This window comes from Semicossyphus pulcher, unplaced genomic scaffold (genome assembly GCF_022749685.1).
Source record: "Semicossyphus pulcher isolate SPU_LCO1_2020_fin unplaced genomic scaffold, fSemPul1.0.p SCAF_8, whole genome shotgun sequence".
In the NCBI taxonomy this organism is placed as follows: domain Eukaryota; kingdom Metazoa; phylum Chordata; class Actinopteri; order Labriformes; family Labridae; genus Semicossyphus; species Semicossyphus pulcher.
The window spans coordinates 3,177,171-3,202,345 of record NW_027211759.1 but is presented as its reverse complement, the minus strand read 5'-3'; the positions used below and the strand labels follow the sequence as shown (position 1 = coordinate 3,202,345).

General features: G+C 43.5%; 1 protein-coding gene across 2 annotated transcripts in view; it reads left to right on the top strand.

The window, feature by feature from the left end:
• Positions 1-25,175, top strand: part of pot1 (protection of telomeres 1 homolog) — a 57,077-nt gene that overhangs the window by 30,398 nt on the left and 1,504 nt on the right. For both annotated transcript variants that reach the window (XM_069686409.1, XM_069686407.1), the window contains exons 11-17: positions 20,796-20,980; positions 21,188-21,270; positions 22,887-22,913; positions 23,526-23,682; positions 23,850-24,049; positions 24,187-24,322; positions 25,090-25,172. In XM_069686409.1, coding sequence (XP_069542510.1) covers positions 20,796-20,980; positions 21,188-21,270; positions 22,887-22,913; positions 23,526-23,682; positions 23,850-24,049; positions 24,187-24,322; positions 25,090-25,172 — 871 coding nt within the window. The remainder of the gene's footprint in view (positions 1-20,795; positions 20,981-21,187; positions 21,271-22,886; positions 22,914-23,525; positions 23,683-23,849; positions 24,050-24,186; positions 24,323-25,089; positions 25,173-25,175) is intronic.

The window sequence follows — 25,175 nt, the reverse complement described above, 5'->3', positions numbered from 1 at the left end:
TTGAATGTAACACCGGACAAATCCAACCAAGCCTTTTACAGAGTCAGTCTGCTGTGAAATAAGTGTGTGCGTGTGTGTGCGTGTGTGTGCGTGTGTGTGCGTGTGTGTGCGTGTGTGCGTGTGCATGTGCGCGTGTGTGTGTGTGTGTGTGTGCGTGTGCGCGCGCGCGTGTGTGTGTGTGTGTGTGTGTGCGTGTGTGCGTGTGCGCGTGTGTGTGCGTGTGTGTGACTGTTTCAGGAAAGCACATCCATCTTGATTCAGGTCTCTGAGACATAAATTACGTCGTGTCGTTCGCAGAGTCACATTGAATTACAAGTCAAACCACACACACGTTCTCTCCAACTCGTGTCGCTCCTGTTTTTCTCAGTCAGGTTTATTACAAAGCTTTGTTGGACCCTGAATGCATCGTTTTACGATCCACACTGACACCAGAGCATAAAGCGTTTCTCTTGTTTTACCTGCCGGTCACATTAAACAGATGGATTTACAGTCCAGTCAGACTCGAAGGGATTTAATCTGTAGTCGTCAAACTTCATGTTTTTTTCTCTTGCTACACCTGCTGGCAGACATTCTTATTTACCTGACCAGTGAACTAGTCCACTGTTTTTATGTTATATTTCCTGCATTAAAAGTTTAAACGAACACTAAATCTTTAAACCCACAGACAGCTACACAATTGTGTTTCGTTCATGATCTTGTTTCAGTCGATCTAAAGTGTGCAACAGAAAGCTGAGGCTTCTGTTTCTCATGTCATCGGGTTATACAGTTAAAAAAATCACCAAGTTTCATTTAGGACTGAATGATTTTGAAAAAATATCTAACTGCGTTTATTTTCACTTTTCACTTATATTGCAATTGGCGATATTATAGGGAATGATAATATTGACATTGTTATTCTAATTTTGATTGAAAATGATTATTGTGTAATCTGTGAGAGGATCTGTACCAAACCGAGATGTCTGCAGAACGTCTGCAGCACGATATTTAAATTAAAACGCTACTTTGACATACACTTCACCTGTAACAAATATTGTGCCTCCTGTGATTTGAAACTGGCAGTCGGCCATACTGCGATTTTGATTTTGATTAATTGTTCAGACCCAGTTTTCACCACCTTGTACAGAGGATGAACCTCTGCACAAGGTGGTGAAAACGTACAGGGAGAAGCAGGCGGCTGCATCCTGGCCATGTGAGTTAGTCGTTTGCATGATTCTGTTTTAAATGATTTAAAATAAAAACCGTAACACTCAGAACATAGAATATGAAACTAACATCATCTTTATCTTGTACAGAATTCAGGAATATGAAACATTTGAAGATCATCCAAGAATCACAATAATCAAAAACAGGAGTTTAGCTTCTGTAATTCTATTACAAACGAAACTAAAAAACGGTTTTGCACTCTGTTCATGATTGAACAGAACTTTATTAACCCCGAAGAAAACTCAGACAGTTGCTCCAAAGTTACACTCCAATATACACTAACTGACATATACAGTTTAGAGTGTATAGAGGTTGAATGCCAAGAGACAGTGCCTAATATAAGAACAACAGTGCAATAAGATATTTTCAGAATTAAGCTTAGTAAAAACGAAATGGTGGCGGTTTCATTGACGGTTTTATTTGCAGTGAAAATAAGAATTTAGATTGCACGAGATGCGTACGAGATGCACACGGGCACGTGGGGGCCATACACACGACTGAGTCGCATCAGGAGTCGCCATGATGACATTCACGTCCGTTGGATCAGCCTGTGATTTCAATTTTTTACTCTGATTTGGGGTGTGATTTTGAATCCAACCCTCAATGAGCTGATGATTTTGGTTTCCAATGACCGTTGTTACATCATTTTGTTCTCAACAAATCATACAATGTACATCAGTAAAGATTTTCCACTTCAATTATACGTTCATCAACATCTGATGTTTGATTTCAGTGTTCCCTTAGTTTTTTTGAGCAGTGTATATAAAAGCTGAACATTTACCTGAACCGTCCTGTTCATTCAAACACTGACGGCAATCTCACATCAAGATGCACTCTCACTCATAGCTCGGAGCCACAGCCGCCCCGATGTAGGAACTGACTTATTTCTATTGCTGAGTTGAAATGGTTATAGGATGTTTGGTATATATTTAACTCTGAGGTCAAAGTAAGTGCTGTTTTTTACTGGTCTGCTTTATATTAAGAGCTGTTTTGCCACCATCATTTATCTCCACAGTCATCAGGCTGCACAACAGCGATATGGACCACATACTATGACATCATAAAGTCTTATCTTTCCAATGTCATCTCTTTCTCTGTAGCTGCTTGGAAAAAGAGAAGGAATAGTTGGAATAATTCATCTAAATGTACCACTTTATCTTTGTAATGGCCCCTCTAGTATAAAAGCTCTCCTGCTACAAATAATAGAGTTTTATTTTCAATTACTCTTTGTAGCCATAAATGCCTTTTTCTTTCTCTTTGGATTATTCTTGGTGTTTCAGCACCCCGAGCTCTTTGTCCTTTCGTCTTTATACATTGGTAATCAGTCCAAAGCGGCCTGTGTGGCGGCTGAAGCGACGGAGGAGAGCAGGCGGGAAACCGCAGGAGCTCATTTGTCCTTTTCACTGTTTCCATAGAAGGACGTCCACCCTGTAATAATCACAAATAACTCTGCTCTAACAGCAGAGATCACTGATTATAGCTATGGAAACCACGTGCCCTGACCTCCTGCTGCAGAGCTTATCCCTCACAGCCACTGTTTGACTTTACACACAGGAGTCTGAAGAGTTTGCGTTGACCTCTGGGTAGTTTCAGGGCCTTTCTGCTGCTTCTGTACTTGCTTTGAATAAAAGTCTGGAAGGAGAGCTGTTGCCCTTCAGATTACTCAAAGACTTCTTGTGTGCTCGCTTGTATAGAATCTTTTATTATAACCTTGATTTAAACATCACTGAAGTCCTAAAACAGCTCTCTAAAGCCTGCAGGCCTCGGATGGTTGTTCGATGAAGGTTTTGTGGGCTCCAGCTCAGCTCGTAGTCAGTGTTTTCAGATGTTTCTTTTTGTATTAAAAACGTGATGTTCCGAGTAGAACTGCCTGATGCTCTTAACTACCTGAGCAGCCGTGTGTGATCAGTGTGTTCAAAGGCTAGGCGAGAGAAATTACGTACATGTGTTGGTGCTGAAGAGCGACGTCTTCAAATGTGTTGCAAGAAGATGCAAAAATGAATTGACATTAAAGTCTCATATTTTATCAGCCAACTTATATGTGTGAGGTGCATCCTCTCCTGCTAGCTGTGTTTAGTGGTGCAATGGCTGCAGGTACAAAAACCTTTCTGTACGAAAGAGAACAAGAGCTGTCGTTTGCTGTGTGAGGGATGTTAACAGGCCTGAAGAATAGAGCTGCCTTCAGACAATTAAGGACCCGTGACTGACTGGCAAACTGTCCAGGGTGTACCCCGCCTCTTGCCCAATTACAGCTTGGATCATCTCCATCTCCATGGATGGATGGATGGATGGATGGGAGGGACCTGGGAGCTCACCGTACAGAGTTTGCGCCCCATCCCTTTTGACACGCGACATTAAAAGTTCTTCCATCGCGTCGGTTTGGAGTCAGTGACTCTCCCTGCATCCTTGAAACTTTCTACACAGTCAACAGATCTTATAAAAATACTGTAGTAAATATAAATATTATATGGCAGCTTTTCATCAGTATTTTCTAGAGTTGTTGAGAAAACAGGTTTCAAGAATAAACCTAACATGAACTCGTTTCCATAGTAACCTGTCAACCAGGATAGAGAAGTAGTCCAAATGTGGTCACTTCGGGGCGGATTGAAAAATACATTCCATTTTATTCCGCTTATCAGGCATTCCTCTCCCCAGCCATGTTTTCCAGCTCCTCATGGGGGATTCTTATGCGTTCCGAGGCCAGACGGGATACATAACCCCTCCAGCCAGCTCTGGGTCTACCCCAGGGTCTCCTCTGAGTTGGAAGTGCCCGGAAAACCCCCACAGGGCGGCGCCCAGGAGGCACCCTAATCAGATGCCCGAACCACCTCAACTGGCTCCTTTTGACGCGAAGAAGTCGTGGCTCTGATCCGAGCTCACTGCGGATGTCCGAGCTCCTTACCCTGTCTCTGAGGCTGAGCTCAGACGCCCTGCAGAGGAAACTCATTTTGGCCGCTTGTATCTGCAACCTCATTCTTTGGATCACTACCCAAAGCTCGTGACCACAGGTGAGGGAAGGAATGTGGATCGCCTGCTAAAATCAAAAAGTTTGCCTTCAGGCTCAGCCGGGACAACGTCGGCATTATTACTGAAGCTGCACCGATTCGTCTGTGAATCTCATGATTTATTTTTGTCTCACTCGTGAACCCCGAGACCCCGAGGTACTTGAACTCCCTCACTTGAGGCAGAGACTCACTCCCCACCTGGAGGGAGCAATCCATTGTTTTCCTGCAGAGAACCACGGCCTCAGACTTGGATCCCAAAAACAAGATGGCGACAGCTAAAATACCAACCCCGAGACTTTAAAATGGTAATCCACAAATCAGAAAATGTCCCCATTCAGTTGATATTTTGAGAATCCTGCCCAAAAGGTGATATTTCCAACGTGATCATATTCCTCTGAATCATGGATACACGTACGTCCCAGCTTACCGTAGCTTGACTGCAGCTTTTGAATGTCGTCTTTCATCCATCATTCTTCTCATCCATGTGCTTGAAATCAACAAAACAAGACTGGGGCTGTTTTCTTCTTCTCTTCTGAATCGCTGTGATACAATTCTTGAATTAGTTCTGAACACAGTGGGAGCCTCTTCTTCCTGTGGTGAAGTCATCAGTGAGTTCACGCCTGTAATGGTGAAAGAAGACAACGTGAATTACTCCGATGATGATCTTTAATATTCGCTTTATTTACCAATTGTCTGCTTAAGTGAAGTTAATTCCTTCTCATTATTTTGTTTAATTAACGCAGTATGAAGCGGTCATCTGTCAGTTCACTCACTGGGTCTGTTTCTGTGTTTCACTGTGAGCAGCTCTCCGCTCGTCCTCGTGACGCACATCTGCACTCGACCCTGCAGGCGTTAAAGAGCTCATTATGATCAAACACAGCAGGTTCATTACACAGGATGTCTTTAACCACATCTAAATGCAGTAAATAAACTTCATAGACACATTATTTAACTTAGAACAACGAGGTAATGAGTTTGATTTTATGCCTCGATTGAGCTCATCTTTTATAAAAGCCCTTCTAGGGACAGGTGTTGCAAATTAGCATCGCTACGAACACCATGACACTTACATCCCGTAGCTGCCTCCAGTTTATATATGTAAACATTGTCCCTGGTTGTCTTGAGGTCACTGGTTTAGTGGAGTAAAATGTATGATGACCTCGCCCTGAAGCCTCAGAGCTGGAGGATAGTTTTCTGCTTAGTCCTGCAGGCACACTTTAAAGGAACACTTTAGTAACACAGTTTAAAAAACGGTCTTTGGGATAAGAGTCTTTACACCCAAGTCAGAATTTATGTCCAAGATATCCACATGAAAACAACAGGTTGTTAATACGTGTCTTTTATTTGGGTGTTGCAAACCAGTGATGGATCTCTGCACAATGATCCATACATTAGTTTTTGTGTTTTAGGATGTTAGAGATGGGACAAACGAGAAAAGTAACAGGCAGCGATGTGCTTTTTGTATGAGGCTGTCAAGGTTTCAGTTGAAACAAGAAGGACCCAGAAGCAGACTTGGATATGTATTTATTTAAACAAAAAGGCAGAAGGCAAAACAAAAGGCTTACTGAGTGAGAGTCCAGGTAACAAAATAATCCAAAGGGAAAAAAACATTACGCAAGGGAGCAACAAGGAAACACGACAAAGACAATGAACCAGCAACCAGACGGGAGCACAGAGACTAAATAAACTTAGGCGGTGAGGCTAATCAGTGAAACAAATACAAGACTAACTAAACAAGACTAAATCCTGACAACACAGAAGAAACTAAATACAAAACTAAACAATGACAAGAGACAAAGTGACAAGGTGAAACAGGAAATAATATCAAAACACCAAAATACAAATCAACAACATAACTAAACTAGAATTACTCATGACACAGCAATGGAAGACTCACTCAGCTCAGCTGTGTGAAAGGACCAGGAAAGATTTAGTGTTTATATAAACCATAAAACGTACATGAATGTGGTTTTACATGAATATTCATGTGTTTACCAAATGGTGATTGGTCGTTAATGAAAAAGTATTCAACTAATACTGTGATCACTGCAATAAACACAAGAATCCCAGAGTGTCCCCTGTTGGACGGCTTTTTGGAGTATCCTGATGAAGCTCTTGATTTGTGTGAGTTTTCTAGGTATCAGGTTTTGGATCATCTTAATGGCGATCTTGCTTCAGGGTTATGCCATGTCTCATTAGGCCTTTGCCGTGTCCCCTGGTTATGAATGGGTTTTGGAGTGTTGCCGTCAGACTTGGATTTTTGGTGTATTCGTGAAAGATTCCGGACTTTGAGTGCTTGGTATGCACACACTTTTGGCCATGTAGGGTTTCCTGTTTACACTGTCGTTTTGTGGGTTCCGTCTTTAGAGTCTTTATGATTTTGTAACGTTTTGCATTCAGAAAGAAATGTTTTGACTCTGTCCTTAAAGCCAAAGTGAGTGGCTGTTCTCCCTTACATCAGCCCTCTGAATCTGGTATTGCTGGACTTACAGGCTGTGTGAAGTCTGCTGTGTTGTCGTGTGTTTGACCTGTGATTACACCACTTTATTTTTACTGCTGATGAACCTGCCCCGGCCTGATCAGCTGAGTGTGAACCTGAAAGAAGAACATGTGTGATGAAGTCCGTGATGGAAGTGAGACTCTGTATTTTTCTGCATGAGAAGACGACTGTCAAGTGTGTGAAAACTCTCCGCAGAGGTGTGAAAATGATGTTGGGATCAGGTTATTTTTAGTTCTCGTTGCTTCTGTTCCGTCCCATTCTATTTAATTAGTGTTTTAATCCTCTACACTTATTGTCTCCATCCTGGGGCCCTCCCAATAGGTCCCAATATTAATCTATGGGATCAATAAATGAGTCAGAATAAAACTACAAAAATAAGTCTTTTGTACTTTTTAAAAGAAACAGACTCTTATATTACATTTTAGCATTTTTAGATGCTAATTATTTGCTGTTCACGTGCTAACAATGTCACCGTGTTGTCGAAAACTCCTGGATTATGTGCACAGCAACACCTCATAGCGTGCAGCTTTTTATATCCGTGTTAGCGTCAGAGGAAGAAGCAGAAGCACTGCAGTCTGAGTATTATTTTAATGGAACACTGAATGGTGCGATACGTTGCTAAACTATCCTTAGTCCCTTTTACACCGCCTGTTCAGGCTGGGACTGTCAGGACATTAATCCTCGCCTTGCTGTTGTTCCCTAAAGAGCTGTAGTGATATCTTAGTTAGCGTACACATGCACATTACACATTAGCCTATTTGTTCTCAAATCTATGAATAATGTTCTGCATGATGGCTGTAAAATGTCAGGATCTTTACACTCAACAATCACCAGCTAGAATAGATCATTAACAACCAGCACTGCACTCCCACAGCCAGAAGTAGACAACAGCAGTCGACGCTGAACACCCGGCCTCCGTAATAATCGACCTCGCACGACGCTAACGCTGCGTGTAAACCGCTGAGGAGCTGTGAAACTTTAACTAAGTTTGGTTTTGAGGAAGTAATTCCTGCAACCATGCACCATTCACACCCAATATCAGAAAGGCTTAAACAAACTTAAATGACGATATTTCTCTGTGCTTTAATGATGCTTACTTTTCTATACATACGCCTAAATCACATAGTCAGGGTTAGGGTGAGCAGGCAGTTGTTGATTGGTGTTTCCAGTGTCTTTAACAGTGTTTCACGCTTGGCTACACGTTTGTTTTTGTTTTTGTCTCTCCAAAATAACTTGGAGTTGTAACCGAGATGTGATAAAAACCAGATGAAATTGAAATGATACCCAAGCCGAGGGCTGACAGGAGGATCCACACCGTCACACAAACCCCAATCTGACCTCTGAATGCTGCAGACGAAACCATTCAGAACACATAAAGCCTGAAAGTGAAGCTCCGAATGAGGTTTCATGGTTAAAATGTCCCTTTGATTGAAATATTTTCACACTTGTCTCTTAACACCCGTCAGTCAGTTCACCACACGCTCACACAGTGTGACACACACTGGGAGCCTGTCCACTAAAGAAGTGTTTGAACAGGAATATTTCCCCAATTACCCGGCTCCTCTGGTGAATCATCAGTGATATTGTGTGAAATCGACTGAGGCGTCTCTGTGAGAAGAAGGCCATTAGGAGGGAGAGGAGCCCATTATGATGAAAAGAGGAGCTGAGAGCGAGAGGAGGAGTGCTGGAGACTGCGTGTGAATGTGTGTGTTGCCTCCTCCATCTTTGATTTTCTCAGAAACAGACACAAGCAGATGATTAAACATTTATTTGGATGGCACTTGTTTAAGAAAGGTAGAAACCTTCTGCAGACTTAAAGCACCAAAATGTCACATTTAACCATCGCTGTGTCTCTCTGACAACTTCAACAGGAGAAATGCTCAGAAACATGTCTGCAAATGATGAACATGTAAATCATGGTGGACTGCCTGCTGTTAGGCCCTCTGTATATGGACATTGTACCTCATACGGTTTTTACACAAAACACTTAAGTACTGACGTTACATTTGAGTCACAGAATTAAGCGACTTTGATGAGTCCTTACCAGATATCATACTTCTGTGTGTGCATAGCTGCGAGGCTCCATGTGACATACATTTCGCCATCTGTCCAACACCTTTAGCATCCACACACACGTCTGCATAGAGAGCCTCACTCACTGTACAGTATATTACTTACAAAAACATGCCGGCCAGCACACTCGCTAATAAAGAGTGCTGGAGCTCCACTTCCTGTGCCCGAGCTCGGAAAGCGGCGTCCAGTCAGAAACACCAGCCCGCTGTGCAGTTTGAAAAGCCCCCTGAGGCAAACTGTGAGTTGTGATTTGGGGCTATTTGAATAAAATGTGACTTGATTTGACGTGACTCGACTTGACTTTGTGATTTTATATAAACAGACGTGCTCGTTTCTGTGAGGCAATGGAAATATTCAGGCTACGATTTAAGAGAAGAGATGAAATAGTATTTCACAAAGTTGCATTGAGTTAAATGCTAATGTCAGATGCTAACCTGCTCCCACTGGTCACACGTCTGCTCAAACATCCTACCATCACAGTTTTACCAAACAATCAAATGTAGCGCAAGAAGCACGACGGCACGACCGAATGGTGAACAGTCTTGTTTGCATGCTCCAAATGGCAAAGCTAACATGCTAATGTTTAGCAGGCTTAATGTTTGCCTTGTTCACCATCTTTTTTTAACCTTTATTTAACCAGATTTGTGAACTCTTCTGTAAGTGGGACCTGGCCAAGAATAGCAACATCACCCAGTTTCAGCAATAAACAATCCCTTACAGGAATATTACAGTTGCTAATTTCCTCTTAACACAAAGTAGAGCTAACGCTGATCGGATCACGTCTTAAGTTTTGCAGGTACCGTAAAATTCGGTGTATAAGACACACTTTTAATGCGTTTTTTTCATCTAAAAAGTGGGCTGTTTCCTACACACCGGTGTGTCAAATATACCAGTACAAAATGCAGAGAGAGGCATTTTATTCTGTTACAGTGTTTAACCCAGGCGATGGCGTCCCTCCGCTAAAGCTCGCGCTGGGTCTATTTTTGACGGAGGCCGCTTCAAGCACGCGTCAAGCTGAACAGAGCAGATCGTTCCAAACAGGAAGTCACACACGGAACCAGCATACAGCATCCAGTCATTTCAAAATAAAACACCACGTACAGACCGGTACAGACTCCCGTTTTTTTCGTTTTCATAACAACAACAAACTGAAATCTTGAACAAAGATCACTTTTAATTAAGTAGTGCACTCAGCCATGGTAGAAGCACAAAAATCACAGAATGATCTCCAGATGAGCAGATTATCAACCTCGGAGGTCAAACTGAACTGTTTGTGTGTTGCTCTGTTTAACGTTGATGCCTGATTTCCGCAATTCTCGCGCGATCTTGTGATCTTGCGAATCCAGCTGCTTGGGTCTGACGGACCAGAACCGCGGCGCAGACGGCATGCGCCGGAGATGGATCCTGTGGGATACCCCCAGCAACAGACTGCGTCTTATATTCCTGATTTTACGGTATTTGGTCTTAACTCTTATATGGTGACATTTGGACCCAGTGGTTATCCCCTGGGGGACAGGAATATTGTTGTGATATTTCATGCAATGGAAAAATCTGCCATCTGCTTGACTTTTCCTTCCTGTAAGATTTTCATCCCTTTTCTTGTCTTTTTCTTGAACCAAACACAAAGTCTCCCAGATGAGTACGCAGAAGCTTTCACTTCTACTCCTGCACAGAAGCATTTTCTTTTTCCCATGATGTGAGCTGATTTATATTTCTAAAGGTGCAGAGTGGTTGATAGTATTGATACAGACTGTATCACCTGATTTAAGGTTTCAAGGTGACGAGCAATAAAGCTTCTTTCAGGTTTTTGTTGTCAGACTTTTTTTAAGGGTGAATTCAGACGTAGTGAGCTCTGAGTGTCGGTCCTGAAAGCTGACTTCTGAAGTCAGCAGTAATGGATCTGATTGGTCTTCTTCTCCACCAGTCTCCAGTCACTCCATTATTCTCACCTGCACTGTGTCTCTAATTCCTCCTGTCTCTTTCCTTACATTTCTCTTGTTTCTAGTTCCTCGTTCCTCTCTCTCTGCCTCAGCAGAATCTACAGTGCGGATGTTTACTGTATCTGGTTACCTCTACAGGGGCCTCATTTGTCTTCCTGCTCCTGTCTCTAGCATGAATCCTGCTTCCTATAGGTCTACCGTTAATTAGAAAGCAACAGATTATTTAAACACTATTGTTAGAATGATATGTGCTTGTTAAAGTCGCATGCCAGGCTTCAGTAAAAATCAGTTCACAGTTTTGGTATTAAAGCCCGACACGACACTCACACAAGCACTTGGTGTTGAGTGCCGTTAATGTTACTAAAAATGAAATATGGAAGGCACAACGCTTTGTTCAGAGATCCGTGTTTCCCAAAGGATTCATCTTATTTTATGTTGATGATCCTCCGACTTTAGTTTCTCTGCTGGCATCTTAAACACGCCTCTGAGCCAAGTCCTCTGAGCCACCAGTCCAACAGCATCTGCTGTCTGTGTTTCAAGCTTTGTTTTCCGCTTGTTTTGTCTTCCCCGCTGATTGAACTACTAAGAGTTTCAGAAAAGATGAATAATGATGTTTTTTTTAAACAAAATATCGGCTGAATTTAAACGTGCCAACCTCCTCACACAGACTCGTGGACAGATCATGAGACTTCCCTGGAACTCAGCAAGTTCTGAGCGCTGTCCAAGTCCACATCCAGAACGTTTACAGAGGGTGCAGCCTGCACACGAGCTCACTGAACACTACAGTCCTTTATGGTCAGATGGATGTGATGATGGAAAAGAAAGCTGTAATATCAGAGCACAAATGTTCTGTTGTTAGTTTCCAACAATATCTTCTTTCACAGATAAATGATTAAGTAGGTTTGATAGTGTGGAGATGCACACAATGCACAACCCTGATAACTAAAATGCACTTGTTTTTGGACAAATCCAACTTTAATGTTGAAGTAAATAAACTGCCAGACGTTTGGTTTTCCCTGTCCAGCAGATCTTAGAAAATCAAGACTAAAATAATCAGTGTAGAGACCGAACGCAGTTCCGGGTCACCCAACTTTGTTTAGCATGAAGATCAGGGTTGCCAGGTCTGTGTGACAAAACCAGCCCAATACTAGAACTCAAAATGTACCCGTCAAACCATATACACAGCTTTTTAACAGCATTGCTATCATTGCCAAATGCATTATAAAATACACAGATTAATAAAACTCAGAAGGTCATAGAGGTGGGTGAGAGGAGGATGCTATCAAAACTGGCATCCATCATGGACAACTTCTCTCACCCCCTGCGATCTCGGTTTTACAGTACCGACAAAAAGCTTTTGTATTATCTCGAGCCACACGTCCTATCATTTCTTTGATTCTGTTTTCTCTTACCAGCCCCTTGTGTATTTCTTCTTGTATTTTTCCCGCTTACCGGGCATCATGTTTCTCCCCGGCCGGAGTTGCTAACTTGAATTGTCCGACGTGTAACGGATTCCGCTGCAGGTGTCACTGCTGACAATAGCTGGCTAGCTGACAGCACACAGCCTGGCAAGATTTTTTAAACCCAGCCTTACTGACAACCATTAATTTAAGGGTAGCTGACGGCTAGCTGGGGCGTAATCTTATTGGCCAGACGGTGTAAATGCATGGCCAAATGGTCGAGGGCCTCAACTGAAGGGGTTTGTATTCTGAGTGTGAGTGCACATTGAGTCACGGCAGTTCAGGCGGTCGGACGTTCATACTAGCATGATAATGAAAATGCTATTTATTGTGTAGACCTTGTGTGTCCCGTCTTTATGAACCATATTTTTCCTGTTTTCTGTGTAAAATTAACTAAATGAGTGACGTGTGTGCTCTTGGAGTTCAGTCCGCTGCTTGTGTGTTCTCTGTCATGGCCGCATCCCGGCGTGCTGTGGAGGAAGTTTGAGCCATTGATTGTTGTTTACACGTCGTCATCGTGAGTCTGTGTTCAGCTCCAACTGCTTCCGCTCATTATCTCATTTTTAGCACTCATGGTCGACTGAGTGCACATTTCCATGTCATTGAATGTTTTTTGGGGGGTCGCGCGCTAATGCAGCGCGCTCTTTACTCCCACACTGTTTCCTGTTTAGTGAACACAGCTCTGAGGGAAATGAGACTTCATGTCGGCCTGCGGGCTCAAATCTCCTCCAGAAACCACCGACCGCAACAGAAATGCAGTTTCTCCTGGCGCTTGAGAAGTCAGCAGTCCAACAAGCGAAGGTTCACATCGCTTCATTACCCAGCTCTCGTCTGAGTGGAGCTTCATCTCACCACAGATCATTTATTTAAGATAATACAGCCTTGGTCAGATTTCTCTCTCTGTGACGAGAGTGGGCGTTAAGCTTAATCTGAGGAGTTTTAAAACAGCTTTAAGTTTCCAGCTTTGTCAGATTGTCTGACAGTCTGTTCTTTTGGCTCTTTATCAACCTTGTGTTCAGGAAAAACATGTTCAGAGTAAAATCGTCTCGAGTCTCCTCACTTCTTCAGAAACATCTCATGTCGAAGGATTTTCTGAGGAACAGGACTTCTGAAGCCTCCTCAACTCCCTCTTTCTTTTATTCATAAAGAGAGATGACAGAACAGAAAACACAGGGCATGACAGGGATCCTTCATGAGCACTCTACCGAACAATACAGCGATTAAAGTGGATTATTTATGAGAAGTATTGATGAACAAAGAGGTGCCACAGTGAATACTACTCAAAAAGGCTTCATTTATTTGATCTAGAAGTCTTTTGAGATCAAGAGACAGTCAGAAAGACAAAATACAAATATGAGAAATCACAACAAGACAGTTTATTAACACAAAGCAGTTTCTAACGGTCTTCTCTGTGGTCTCAGACGTATGCTGCGTATACCTGAAAGTCTTGTTTCCTTGTTGCTTTAAAAGTTTGAGGAACTTTTAAAGCAAACTTATTCTGTGATTGTTTGATATTTCAACGTCACAGATGATTTTATAATTTAGAAATAAAGTCCTGATAATTTATCTGGATCTGTGGCGTGTCACCGTCATCCTGATGGTTTGCTGTAAATCGGTCCGAGCCGTCTTAACTCTGCGTTTTCTTTTCTTAAGTTTAGATAAAACTAAACGATTTAATCTTCTTTGAATTTCTTGCCTTGCCTCATGGAAATAGTGATGCTCAATGATGTGGAGGAGACCTCAGGGCTTCTGTCACCGTGTCTGGATGTGAAGCGATGGTTGGACCTTCATTACCTGTGAGACACAGTAGCCCTTTTTAAATTGCTATTATACTATTGTTACATTGCTGTTATGCCGCCTTTGCCGTTTTTACACTGAACCACGCAACGCCGTGTTTTTACATGGCTTTCTGTCGTTGCGGAAGCCTGTGGGTAAAACGTTCTCCAGTGCAGGGCAGGCGTTATGATTGTAAACATCTCTGCAACTTAGAAAGAAAGGCCTTACAGAAAACACAGGGATGGTTTTACCCTCTGGATGTCATGAATGACCTCTGACCTCCTCATATAACTCAGTGTTCAATACAATGCTTCAGAACTTTTGTTATACTTTGGATTTTGTCTCTGAGGTTTAAAAGTTCTGGTCCACAATGTGAAAGTGTTGGACAGAACAGAGAGTGCAGAGATGATGCTGGATGGAAGCTGTGAAGTTCATTCTTGGGAGTAGCAGTCATTGATCTTCATCACAGATGGAGTTCAGCCAGTTTTCCTGGAACTGTAGACGGTGAAATATTTATTTTTCTGAGCACTTTAAGAGCTTAGCTTCAAAGTTCGACAAGGTTTCAAGGTCAATAATTAATTTGGAGGCTTTTAAACCAACAAAAACAAGAAGGTCTTAAAGTGAAACCTTCTCTGATCGCTCACGTTGTGCTGCTGGCCGCCGCAGGGTCTCCTGTGATTGGGAAGGGGCCGTCCCCGCAGTAGTGGAGCTTGAAAATCTGATGAGGAAGAGTTTTGTTGGGACGTTGTGTGGTTGAAAAATAAAGTTATCAGTGCTCTCTGGTGGAAAGATAATTAAATACAGCTCTACCCACGATGATTTTCCTCGCCTGAATTAAAGAGCACTTCCGCCGATGTCAGAAGTCATTATAACTCTTTATGAAATATAATATCAGGCCTATTAAGCTTCAGGGAGAATGAGCCGTTCAGCTACATGACGATAACGAGCGAGGTCATCTCGTAACTCCAGTGAGCTGAGATGCTTTGAAATGTGTCTGATTCAGTTATTCACACAAATTTCCCAGGAGACCGTAAAGGAGACGTTGCTTTCATATGACCTTTCTGTTCTCACATTTCTTGGAATTCATTGATAGAAATATATGCTAATATCGATGTTTAGGTGTTAGCATTGTATAAGCCATGTCAATACTCCTTCCAAATGTCCCTAATTGTTTCATTCAGGATGCAGTGGAGGTGTTTAAGCTGAAAGTTGGTCCCGTCCCCCGTTCCACATCCAGTTGCTTTTCCAGCCCACTGCGGAGTTAAGCTGTATCTGTGTGGCTTTTTAATCCATCTCCTGCTGCTTCATAAAGAAGCTGGTGTGAAATGAACAGTTTCTTCTTCTCAGCGAGGGCACAACTTTTTCTGGCGCCTTTTATGGAGCCTCAGCCCGACGAGAAGCCGTGGAAGCCCAAAGCAATCTTTTGAATTTTAAGGAATCCCTTTTCAGCGCGCAGCTGAGCAGCACTAATACCATGAGACAGCGGCAGCGGCGTCTTGTCTGTCGGGCAGTGGGCGGACGGTGGAGTGTTTAGTTTTTAGACAGATCAAGAGCTCACAGAAGCCGCCGCAGGCTGCTCCTCTCTGCTCCCCCAGCCTCTTTAAAAAGGAAATGGTTTGTTTGCAGGGAAAGCCGCAGGGACTCTTTTTCTGTCAGAACTGTGAAACCACTGTGTCCTACAGTCCCTGAACGCCCCTTGTGCACATGCTGATGGTGATAATGTGCCCATTGTACTAAGTGTGGTCTCGGCTGAATGCTCTGATTGGTCAAAGAGCTCAAAAAGACGGTCACAAAGGTTTAATGATGTCGCTGATTCTCCTGCTGTCTGTTGCTATACCAACTGTTGTCGTGATGATTGATCTAAAAGGTGATTTTCTTTCATTTCCTTAATGTAATACGTTCTAATGAAGACAGCCAATTATCCTCACACAGAGAATCTATCTGGGTGATTCCAACATAATGCTTTGATGCCTGTTTTCTGTTGTCGTTAAAGTTTGGATGACATACATTTATACCTTTTTATGTAAGTCATATTCAAGGCTTACAGCCCTCTGCGTCCAATCATCTGCAGTTACAAAGTACAAAACAGGGCCAATATAATCGCTCAGTAGGGATTGAGTTAAGGTAAATGGGAATTCTGGTATTTTTTAAGCCTGGGCCTTATTTCTATATTTTTGGGGTTCAGGTTAGATCCTTTTTTTAAGCAGAAACAGCCCTGGCATCGCGCTCCTCAAAGCCACCAGACGCCATTGACAAAAACAGAAATTTTACCTTGAAGAACACGGGAGTTTTAAATGGTCCATTCTTATTCAACACAAACAGACTAATGCCGGGCCCTCGCTGAAAGATTTTTGAAATCTCAACAGATGTGTAAAATGTGACGACAGACAATGATCGATTGAACGGTTTTGTTCCTGTGGTGTGTGGGGAGCAACGATGTGACCCAAACACAGCACACACTAACACATTCATTCACCAGCAACCAACCGACTCTCACAGCTGGAAATCTCACTAAATCTCTCGCGGTCAAACGAGACTTCAGAGTAAACAAACATGGCGGACGACGGGCAGGAAGAATTGGTGATGATCAGGAAGTGGGATGAAGCGATGGAGTCTGCACGTCTGCTTTTGTCGCCATGGCTGCGGTTGTAGTGCTTCCTTCTTCAGTCAACTTGCTTCCCCATTGGCTGTCATTTGGTTCCACGTGACGATCCACAGAGAGCGTGCTCGGCTGTCCTCGAGGTCCCCCCCACACAACAGGATATCAGATCGTGAATATTCAACACGTTTAATATTTAAAATCGTTGCGGCCACGACGTTCTTTCGATCAGATCGGGGGAAGTAAAATCACTCTTAACATCCCTCACACCACAGGAACATTGCTTACGATTGTCGGAAGGGAGGAATCGTAATCCTGCGTTCTACAGGGTAAAAATTATGTTTTTGTCAATGGAGTCTGGTAGCTTTGACGAAAGCGACGCAAAAGCTACAAAAAGGTCTGTTTCTGTCGCAGTCCTCTCTGTGATGTGGTCCATTCTGTTTCTTATGTTATACTCAGTTTTCTAAAAACAAGAGGAGCTGGTTTAAATCGTCCCCCTCGCTGCGCTTACATAAACAGCATCTGAAAAACGACTAATGAAAAGTTGTCTCGCTGTCAGAAGGTTTTCTAAGAACTGCAGCACCAACTATCATCTAAAAAAAACCGTCTCAGCAAGCTTCTGTGCTGTCGCATGTACTCTGATCAGGTGAGTCATGATCCTGTCATCATCTAAAGTTAGTGCTCTCTGCTCACCGTTAAACTTGCTCATTATAATCACACCTGTCTGCTGCAGAGGATTTAATATACGAACACAGACAGGAAACTCGACCGAGCGCACGCCACATGGTACCGCCTGTGCTCGCTCTGCCGTCTGTCCGTGGTGTTCTTTCGCTGCATTAGTCACTCTCGCAGTTCTCTCGACACCTGTTTCCAAACACAGACTGTGGAAGATTCGGCTAAACTCTCATGCAGCTCTGAGAAAACACAGCCAGACTCTCCGCTTCTTACTGTTGTTTCTTCTGTCTCATTCTGCTAAACATTCAGCTCTCTGGAGAGGAAATATATCCAGGCCAGAGTCTGGGATTCTGCAAACAAAAATACTGTCTGTTTGGTCTCACTGTTTGCTTCCTGGCACAGCGGGATTTATTTGATCTTAATAATGATTCATAGTCAAATAGCATGTTTGCAAATGTGCTCAGAAAGTGCTGCTAAAGAGCTGAAAGAAAAACCATCACTCAAAGAAGAAGAAGATTGCTCCTCCTGGCCTCGCTGCATTAAATGTAACTTAATGTAAACCCTGTTTTTCAATACAAAGACAGAGGAGTTACTTATCACACAACCTGTGGTCGCCGTCTTGCCTCTGTAGCTGAAGGAGCAGAAATATTGTCAACACAGATGGTGGGTACATGTTGACATTGTGTGAAAGAGGGGGGCACATGAAGTTAAATTTACAGCACAACATTTGATTTGAAGTCCAGGTACTAAATAAGCCACGTTTTAACAGTGTGACATCATCCAGGTCAAATGTTGATGATGATGCACCGTCCAGATGCAACAGAAAAAGAGGAAGAATGAAGGAGAGGTACAAGGAGGAGGAAAGATTGAAGGAGAGAGAGAACAAAGGGAAAAAGGACGAAGGAAGAAAGTAAGGAAAAAGGAAAGGAAGTTGGTAGAAGAAAGATAGGGGGATGAAAAATGATGAAGGAAGGTAGAAGGATGGAAAAAGGACATAGGAAGGAAGGAGAGAGAAAGGTAGAAGGATAAAAAAGGACATAGGAAGGAAGGAGAGAGAAAGGTAGAAGGATAAAAAAGGACATAGGAAGGAAGGAGAGAGAAAGGTGGAAGGATGGAAAAAGGACGAAGGAAGGAAGGAGAGAGAAAGGTAGAAGGATAAAAAAGGACATAGGAAGGAAGGAGAGAGAAAGGTAGAAGGATGGAAAAAGGACGAAGGAAGGAAGGAAAAATGTCCAAGGATGGAAAAAGAACAAAGGAAGGAGGGAAGGGGAAAGGAAGAAGGATTGAAAAAGAACAAAGTAAGGAAGAAGGATGGAAAAAGGACAAAGGAAAGAGGGAAGGAGAAAGATAGAAGGATGGAAAAAGGACAAGGGAAAAAGAAAGGTAAAAGAATGGAAATAGGAAAGAAGAATGGAGGAAGGCGAAGAAGTGGAAGATATCCAACCAAGACGAAGCATAAGTCAGACCGTTTTGCGTCTGACACTCACACAGTTGGTTAGCACTTCTTGCTAGCTAAAGCTAACATGTGCTTTCTTGGTGAATAGAAACGCTGCAGTGATAAAATTCGCACAACTAAAAATAACGTCACGCCTCCTCCTCATTTGCTTTGAGAGTTGGACATTTTCACAACCACCAGCCGTTTCTGTTCAGGCAGGAAACGGGCCAAGCGAAGTCTCCTTGCAGCTGGAAAGCTCCGCCTATTGTTGATATAAAAATCTTTATCATACAGCGTGCTCCTCGGAGATAAAGACACGGAGAAGATAAAACCTATATCGTGATATTCACACAGGCAGCAGAGCGTCTCCACTCATCAGTTCATAATGTAGCATCCTTTTCTGTGGGCATAATTTTAGATGAAGGCAAAATGCCAGATTATAAAACGCTCGCGTGTGAGTGGGTGCAGCTCCCCAGTCCTCCCAGTTCTCCTCTTTTAGCTCTTCATGTGGATCTTCAGAGGAGGGGAGGCCTCAGGAGATCAGCAGCTAATCCACCCTGACACTGACTCCAACTTCCCTCAGTATACAGAGAAAATTGATTTAAAGGCAGCCGCAGCTTATAGAGGATTCACTCTCTCCTGCTCTCCTGCTATAATACAATTAAATGTCATACATGAGGGTATGTTGGTCCTCCTGTACTGACCCAAACCTGTCATGTGAGAACAATCTAATGTCTCAGAGAAATTTCAGGGTTTGTTGCTGAAGAGGGGGAAAGATTGGAGAGGGCTGCAGGCTCGTCGTGACGGAGAACTGAGAGGAAAAAAAACATAAAGACAAACCCTCCGAACCAAGTCCTCACAGCCGCCTGTGAATCACTGTCACACACCGACCGCGTGTTTAGTGCAACATCGCCATCTGCTGTCTGTGTCAGAGAGGAGTTCATTCACAGTTAGTTTAACTGTATGTTCATTTTTCATTTGGAGAGAAAGTATAAATATTAGGGCTGTCGATCGATTTAAAAAATGTACTAATTAATCGCACGTACTGTGATCAATCGCTTTTTTCTTCTTAAGACTGAAGCTCGTAATAATGTAAATGTAAAATCAGGAAATGAATGTAGAATCAACACAAAAGAGTTTAAGTTAAACTGCTCTTGTTTAACAGCATCTTTTAAACGTTAAACACAGATTCTCTCCTCTGAACAGATTTCAAATAAAACCCTCACGGCCATCAAAACTGACGTCAGCTTGAAAGGCAGATTTCTTATGTACTCAAAGAAATAATAATAAAACCCCGGCCTATAAGTGCCAGGTGAATTTCAAAACCATCATTGTCCTTATCCATCTTTAGCCGGGATGGTTCGGTGTGGCGGTTATCACAGCACAGCTGCAGGTGAGCGAGCTGCCCGATTGGCCGCTGTCCTCCTCCTGCCCGCTGCATGAAATACAATATGATATATTTCACTGATCTGGAAAAGATGCTAAATTTGTCGCTTTTTAGAAAAAGTCGCCTAGAGGGAGAGAGAGAGTCGCTAGATTGACAACACTCACAGGAAGTAGCCTCAGGAAGTAAACACAGCTGCGTTATGTTTTTAACAAAAATTAACCTTGGTGTCATTTTCGATCAGTCTCTCTCCTTTGAACATCACGTCAACTACATCACCAAAACTGCCTTCTTCCTGAAACACATTGCCCGTCTCCGCCCCTCCCTCACCCTCTCAGCTGCTGAAACACTCGTTCACGCCTTCATCACCTCACGACCGGACTATTGCAACAGCAGTCTTTAGTTTACGGCACATACTCCAACATCCTCAACAAACTGCAACACATCCAGAACTCTGCCGCCCGTCCGCTCACCCACTCCCGCACCAGAGACCACATCACCCCTGTCCTACGACACCTCCACTGGCTTCCAAAATCCCACTAATCACCTCCAAGGCCCTTCACAATCCTCCCCCCTCCTACCTCACTGACCACCTCCTCCAATACACTCCCACCTGCAGCCTAAGATATACTGATGCTAACCTGCTCACCCCTCTCACCCGAACCAAGATGCTATATGTATGGTAATAAGTACTTTGATTATAGCTCCTCATTATCAATGTATTTTTGGTTATTTGACTCATCAGCCCGGCGACTTCCTGAGGATCTACAACCTCCGTGCGATCCCAGGATCCAGTAAGGTGCCCGGCCTCACCAGCAGCCAGAGCGTGGAGGTGGACCACATGGCTTTTCACCTGCACGGAGGGACGGCGTACGGCAGGGGGGTCCGGGTTCTTCCAGTAGACAGCCCCGACGTGCAGGAGCTGAAGAGGTACGGCAGGAGGAGAGGGACAAATAAACTTATGAAGCAGGTTTTCCCTTCTCATATCGCAGACTGTGTGTGCATAAAGCTGCTGTTCATTTAGTCGAGGGTTTAAAGGTCTCTATCATCTGGTTTGGAGAGGAACTTCTAGATATTTCTTTACTATATTTTGTCTCTAAATCAGGAGTTCTGTTCTTCCTCTCTGTGTATCTGCAGAGTGATTGAAGCCCTCCACGAGGATGAAGAGCTGAGTGACTCCGACATGATGGAGATCTGGAGCACTCCACCCGAGTCTCTGGGTAGGAACCGATGTTGGACAGGTCTCCAATTTTCCAGTTTTGCGCTGCAGCCAAACTCACATTCACTTTATTTACATGCATTTAATTAAAGATTATAGACTTGGTAAGCGTATAATTAAGAAAATGCTTTGTGGAGCACCGTGTCGAGTCCTCGCTGCATCGGCCTCAGGTTTGACCCGGCCCATGTCATTCCCACTTTCTCTTCCCTGCATTTCCTTCCTTTATTTTATTCATCCCCTGGCCTTCCATGGGAGATAACATGGGGGTAAACATTGCAATGACTGAGAATGATATCATGAACTACTCGAATTTACCAAAATACAAAGAAATAAAAACGTGTTCCCCGCAGAGGAAATGAGAGCATCCTGACTGCTCGGAGAGACTGATTCCGTCAGTGAGGAAAGGCTGGATGTATGGATGGGTTGAGCTGCTTCCATTAGCAGGGTTCTTCTAAAAGCCCAAACTTCTCCAGGGATTAAACAATAAGTGCAAACTTTGGCTCTGACCTGAAGGTTTCCACACACACAGACAGACAGCTCGTCAGCATTATAAAGGGTTTTCATTCAGACCTGCAGGCCCGATGTCTGTTGTGTAACTCTGAGTGGACACAAACTGTGGGATGCAGGAAGAGCACAAAAACATACCTTTACAATTTGGCCTCACAGTGATTCAGTGTTTCGAAGGCATCATGAGAAAGAACCAGAACCATCCACAAGAGTCAGCAGGTGGAGTTCAATTCAAATTCAGTGTTAGAAACAGGGGAAGGGCAGAGGGTGGGAGCCGAACCCGGGGACTGTAGCCTCTGTATGGGACGCAAGATTTAACCTCTGAGCTAAACCGGCTCCTGGTACGTTTGGTACTTTCAAAGAATAATGAGAAAGTACAAACAATATTTCACTCTTCTTAACAAACTGCTTTACAAAAACAAAAACAGAAATATGTTTGAATATGTAAAGACATTAAAGAGATCGAGGCCATTAAAATGCCGGATCGTCCTTTTCCACAAGCTGTAAGCTGGAAGTCACCAACAGGTCTCCAGCTGCAGATTGTAATGATTGAGAGGGCAAAAACAGTAAACAGGAAGTTAATACAGGGGGAAGGCCGTTTAAAGTCTTCAAGATACTTGTCATGTCCTTCTCATTTCAGTAGAATAATGTAATAAAAGTAAATTGGCATAGTGTTTCAAGTTTCAGTCAGGAGCTCAGTCTGTAGGGACTTTGTTTGGGAACCGGAGGGTGGCCGGTTCAAGTCCCGGAACGGACCAGCGATGGCATCGGGGCTGTTACCTGGAGAGGTGCCCGCCCCTTTCCCTGAGCAAGGCACCGGATCCCCCACTGCTCCCTCACTGTGACATCCCTCCATTAGTGCATGTCCACAGGGTCCTGTTTGTGCATGTGTGTAATTCTGTGTGTGTAACATGAACAACTCTTCATGTTGTTGTTCTTCTTCTTCTCAGCTTTTAATCTGTAGATTTTTCTTTGTAAAGATGTTTTAAGTGGTTGTGAGGCGACAGCAGAGCCTGCTTATTTAAAGTTTGTTTCAAGGCCTCTTACTTGTACATTTTTGTTCTCCTGTGAATGTTTTAGTTCCTGATTGTTTCTCTGTTTCTCATTCAGATCCTCTCTCAGTGGAGGTCAGCACAGGTAAGAAACACGCTGCGGCCGCTCAGCAGGTCTGGTGTTCGGTTTAACTGGCCTTCTTTCCAGATTGAGACACACAGCCTTAAAGACGAGCGGTGTGTAAAAGGATAACATGTTAATGCTCCCTTTTATGGAGTCTTAAAAACAGTATTTTAAAGTCTGTAAAAGTCACTGTCTGCGTATCGTGGTCTCACGTACCTGTGCGACCCGGGAGCAGCTTGTGTCTGTGTGATCTTTCGTTTCTTTCCGTGTGAAACAGCGAGATCCAAACTCCTCTTGTAATCAGCAGATCCTCCGAAAGGCTCAAAGTATTTTAGCTTCTTCAGGACTTTTTCTTTAAGTGAATCGTCTCTGTTCCCATCAGGACGTCGTTATGTTTTACCTGCTTGTTAATCGTTCGTCACCTCTGCAATTAGATGACTGAATGCTCCTTTTTATCAAAGCTGATCCTCTGATTTAACCAGTTTGTCTAATTATTCATCAGTCTACTCAGTATCAGTATTTATTTTAGCTCTTGTGTATAGTCTATTGTTGTCTGCACATCTGCCTCTGCCCCTGGAGGGATTTATGAAGCAGTTTGAACTGAATAGTTTATGTGTTTATTCTGTGTGTCAGAGAGAAGCTGCGGTCACATCATACAGCCGCTGACGCTGTCCCAGGTGAAGCGGGCCAATCCGGGTCGAGTCCACCACGTCAGAGTCCAGCTGAGATCGTACGAGCCGCGCAGACTCCACCAGGCTCTGAAACTCTACTGCAGCAAGTGCACGACTATGTAGGCTCAATGTTTACCTGTACACTAAACCTGTTTAGAGTTGTATTTCTATCACATGCACAAAAGACTGTACTGATCATATGTTGCAGCTCTGCTCAGCCAGAGGCCGTTTTCAAAGGATTTCTAAAACTGATTTCGCCCTCTGCACGTCTGCTCCGTGCTCTCAGGCAGGAGGTCCCAGATGATGAACATGTGGCTGAGCTCTTCTCTGAGGCGTCCAGCGACTCCGAACCCTGCCCTCCCCCAGCGTGGGCGCTCTCTGGGCAGGTCGACGTCCCTGGAGGTTCCCTGAACCAAGCTATGGGAGTTCACCTGTCCACCCAGCTCGTCTCTGAGGGCAAATCCAAGGAGCTCATCTTCCTCAGGGGTGAAGAAAGCTTGACACCTTCATTTTTGTCTTAATATAGCAAATCATTAACTCAGTTATGAACGCATTTAAAGATAAAATTATGAGGTTAACATCCTTAACTCAGACACCGGGTGACAGAGGTTCTTGTCTCGCAGGTTCGACTCTGGATGAAACGTGTCGACTTGCGTCCAGCTACCAAAACATCGTCCCCGTGAGGTCATCAGGAGGTCACCTGGCTCTGCTCGACCTCTCTGCACCTTTCCTGTTCAGAGGCAGGAGGAGATACTACGGGTCAGTGAATTCAGCAGTTTTCTGTCGAGTCTTAAAGCATCAACCTTATATTGTGTAAAAGCATGTAAGATGCTTTTTGTAACCAGAAACATTTCTCTCTTCAAAACATTTTACCTTAAAGAAAACAAGAATTGCTGGTTAAGTGCTGCATCCAACCAAAGAGTTAGTTTGGATCCAAAACAACATAATGACTAACACGTTGTGCAGCGGCACACCTGCAATCTCTCAGGCAGAGAAAACATCAGGCTGATTTGTCTCAAGTTGAATTTTAGATCTAGAACAGATTGTTAGCTGTTAGCATGCAGATTTCTGTTCATAGAGATGAATAAGAAGATAAATCGTCGTCAGATGGCGCTGATGGGAGCCGGGATAACGTTACATTAGATAATGTTCCGCCTGCTTTTGCTCTCCTAATGGACGGCGCTGCAGCCTGCTGATACGTGATTGGTCAATGCTACTCTGACTACGAACCAGAACACTTCCCGCACCAAAATCCGGTCGTGTGCCTTCAGAGTACATTTCTATGCAGAATCTGTAAATACAGATTAGCAGACCAGTAACTCTCATGTGATGCACGTTTTTGTCAGAAGAGTCTGATGGTGAAAAGAGCATAACTTTTTACCAGCTTTAAATATACAGGAATATATGGAACAGTTGGTACATGCAGGGTTAGTTAGAGGATATGTCTGAGACCTCTTCACAGCGCAGGAGGCCTGCACAAATATCCCACGGCTGATTCTCTTTATCATCTCCTGTGTGTGTTTCAGGTGTAAGCAGTGCTCCGAGGCCGCAGTGAGGGAGCCGTGTGTCGAAGGAGTGGAGCTGATCGATGAGAAGATCGTTGCAGAAGGTG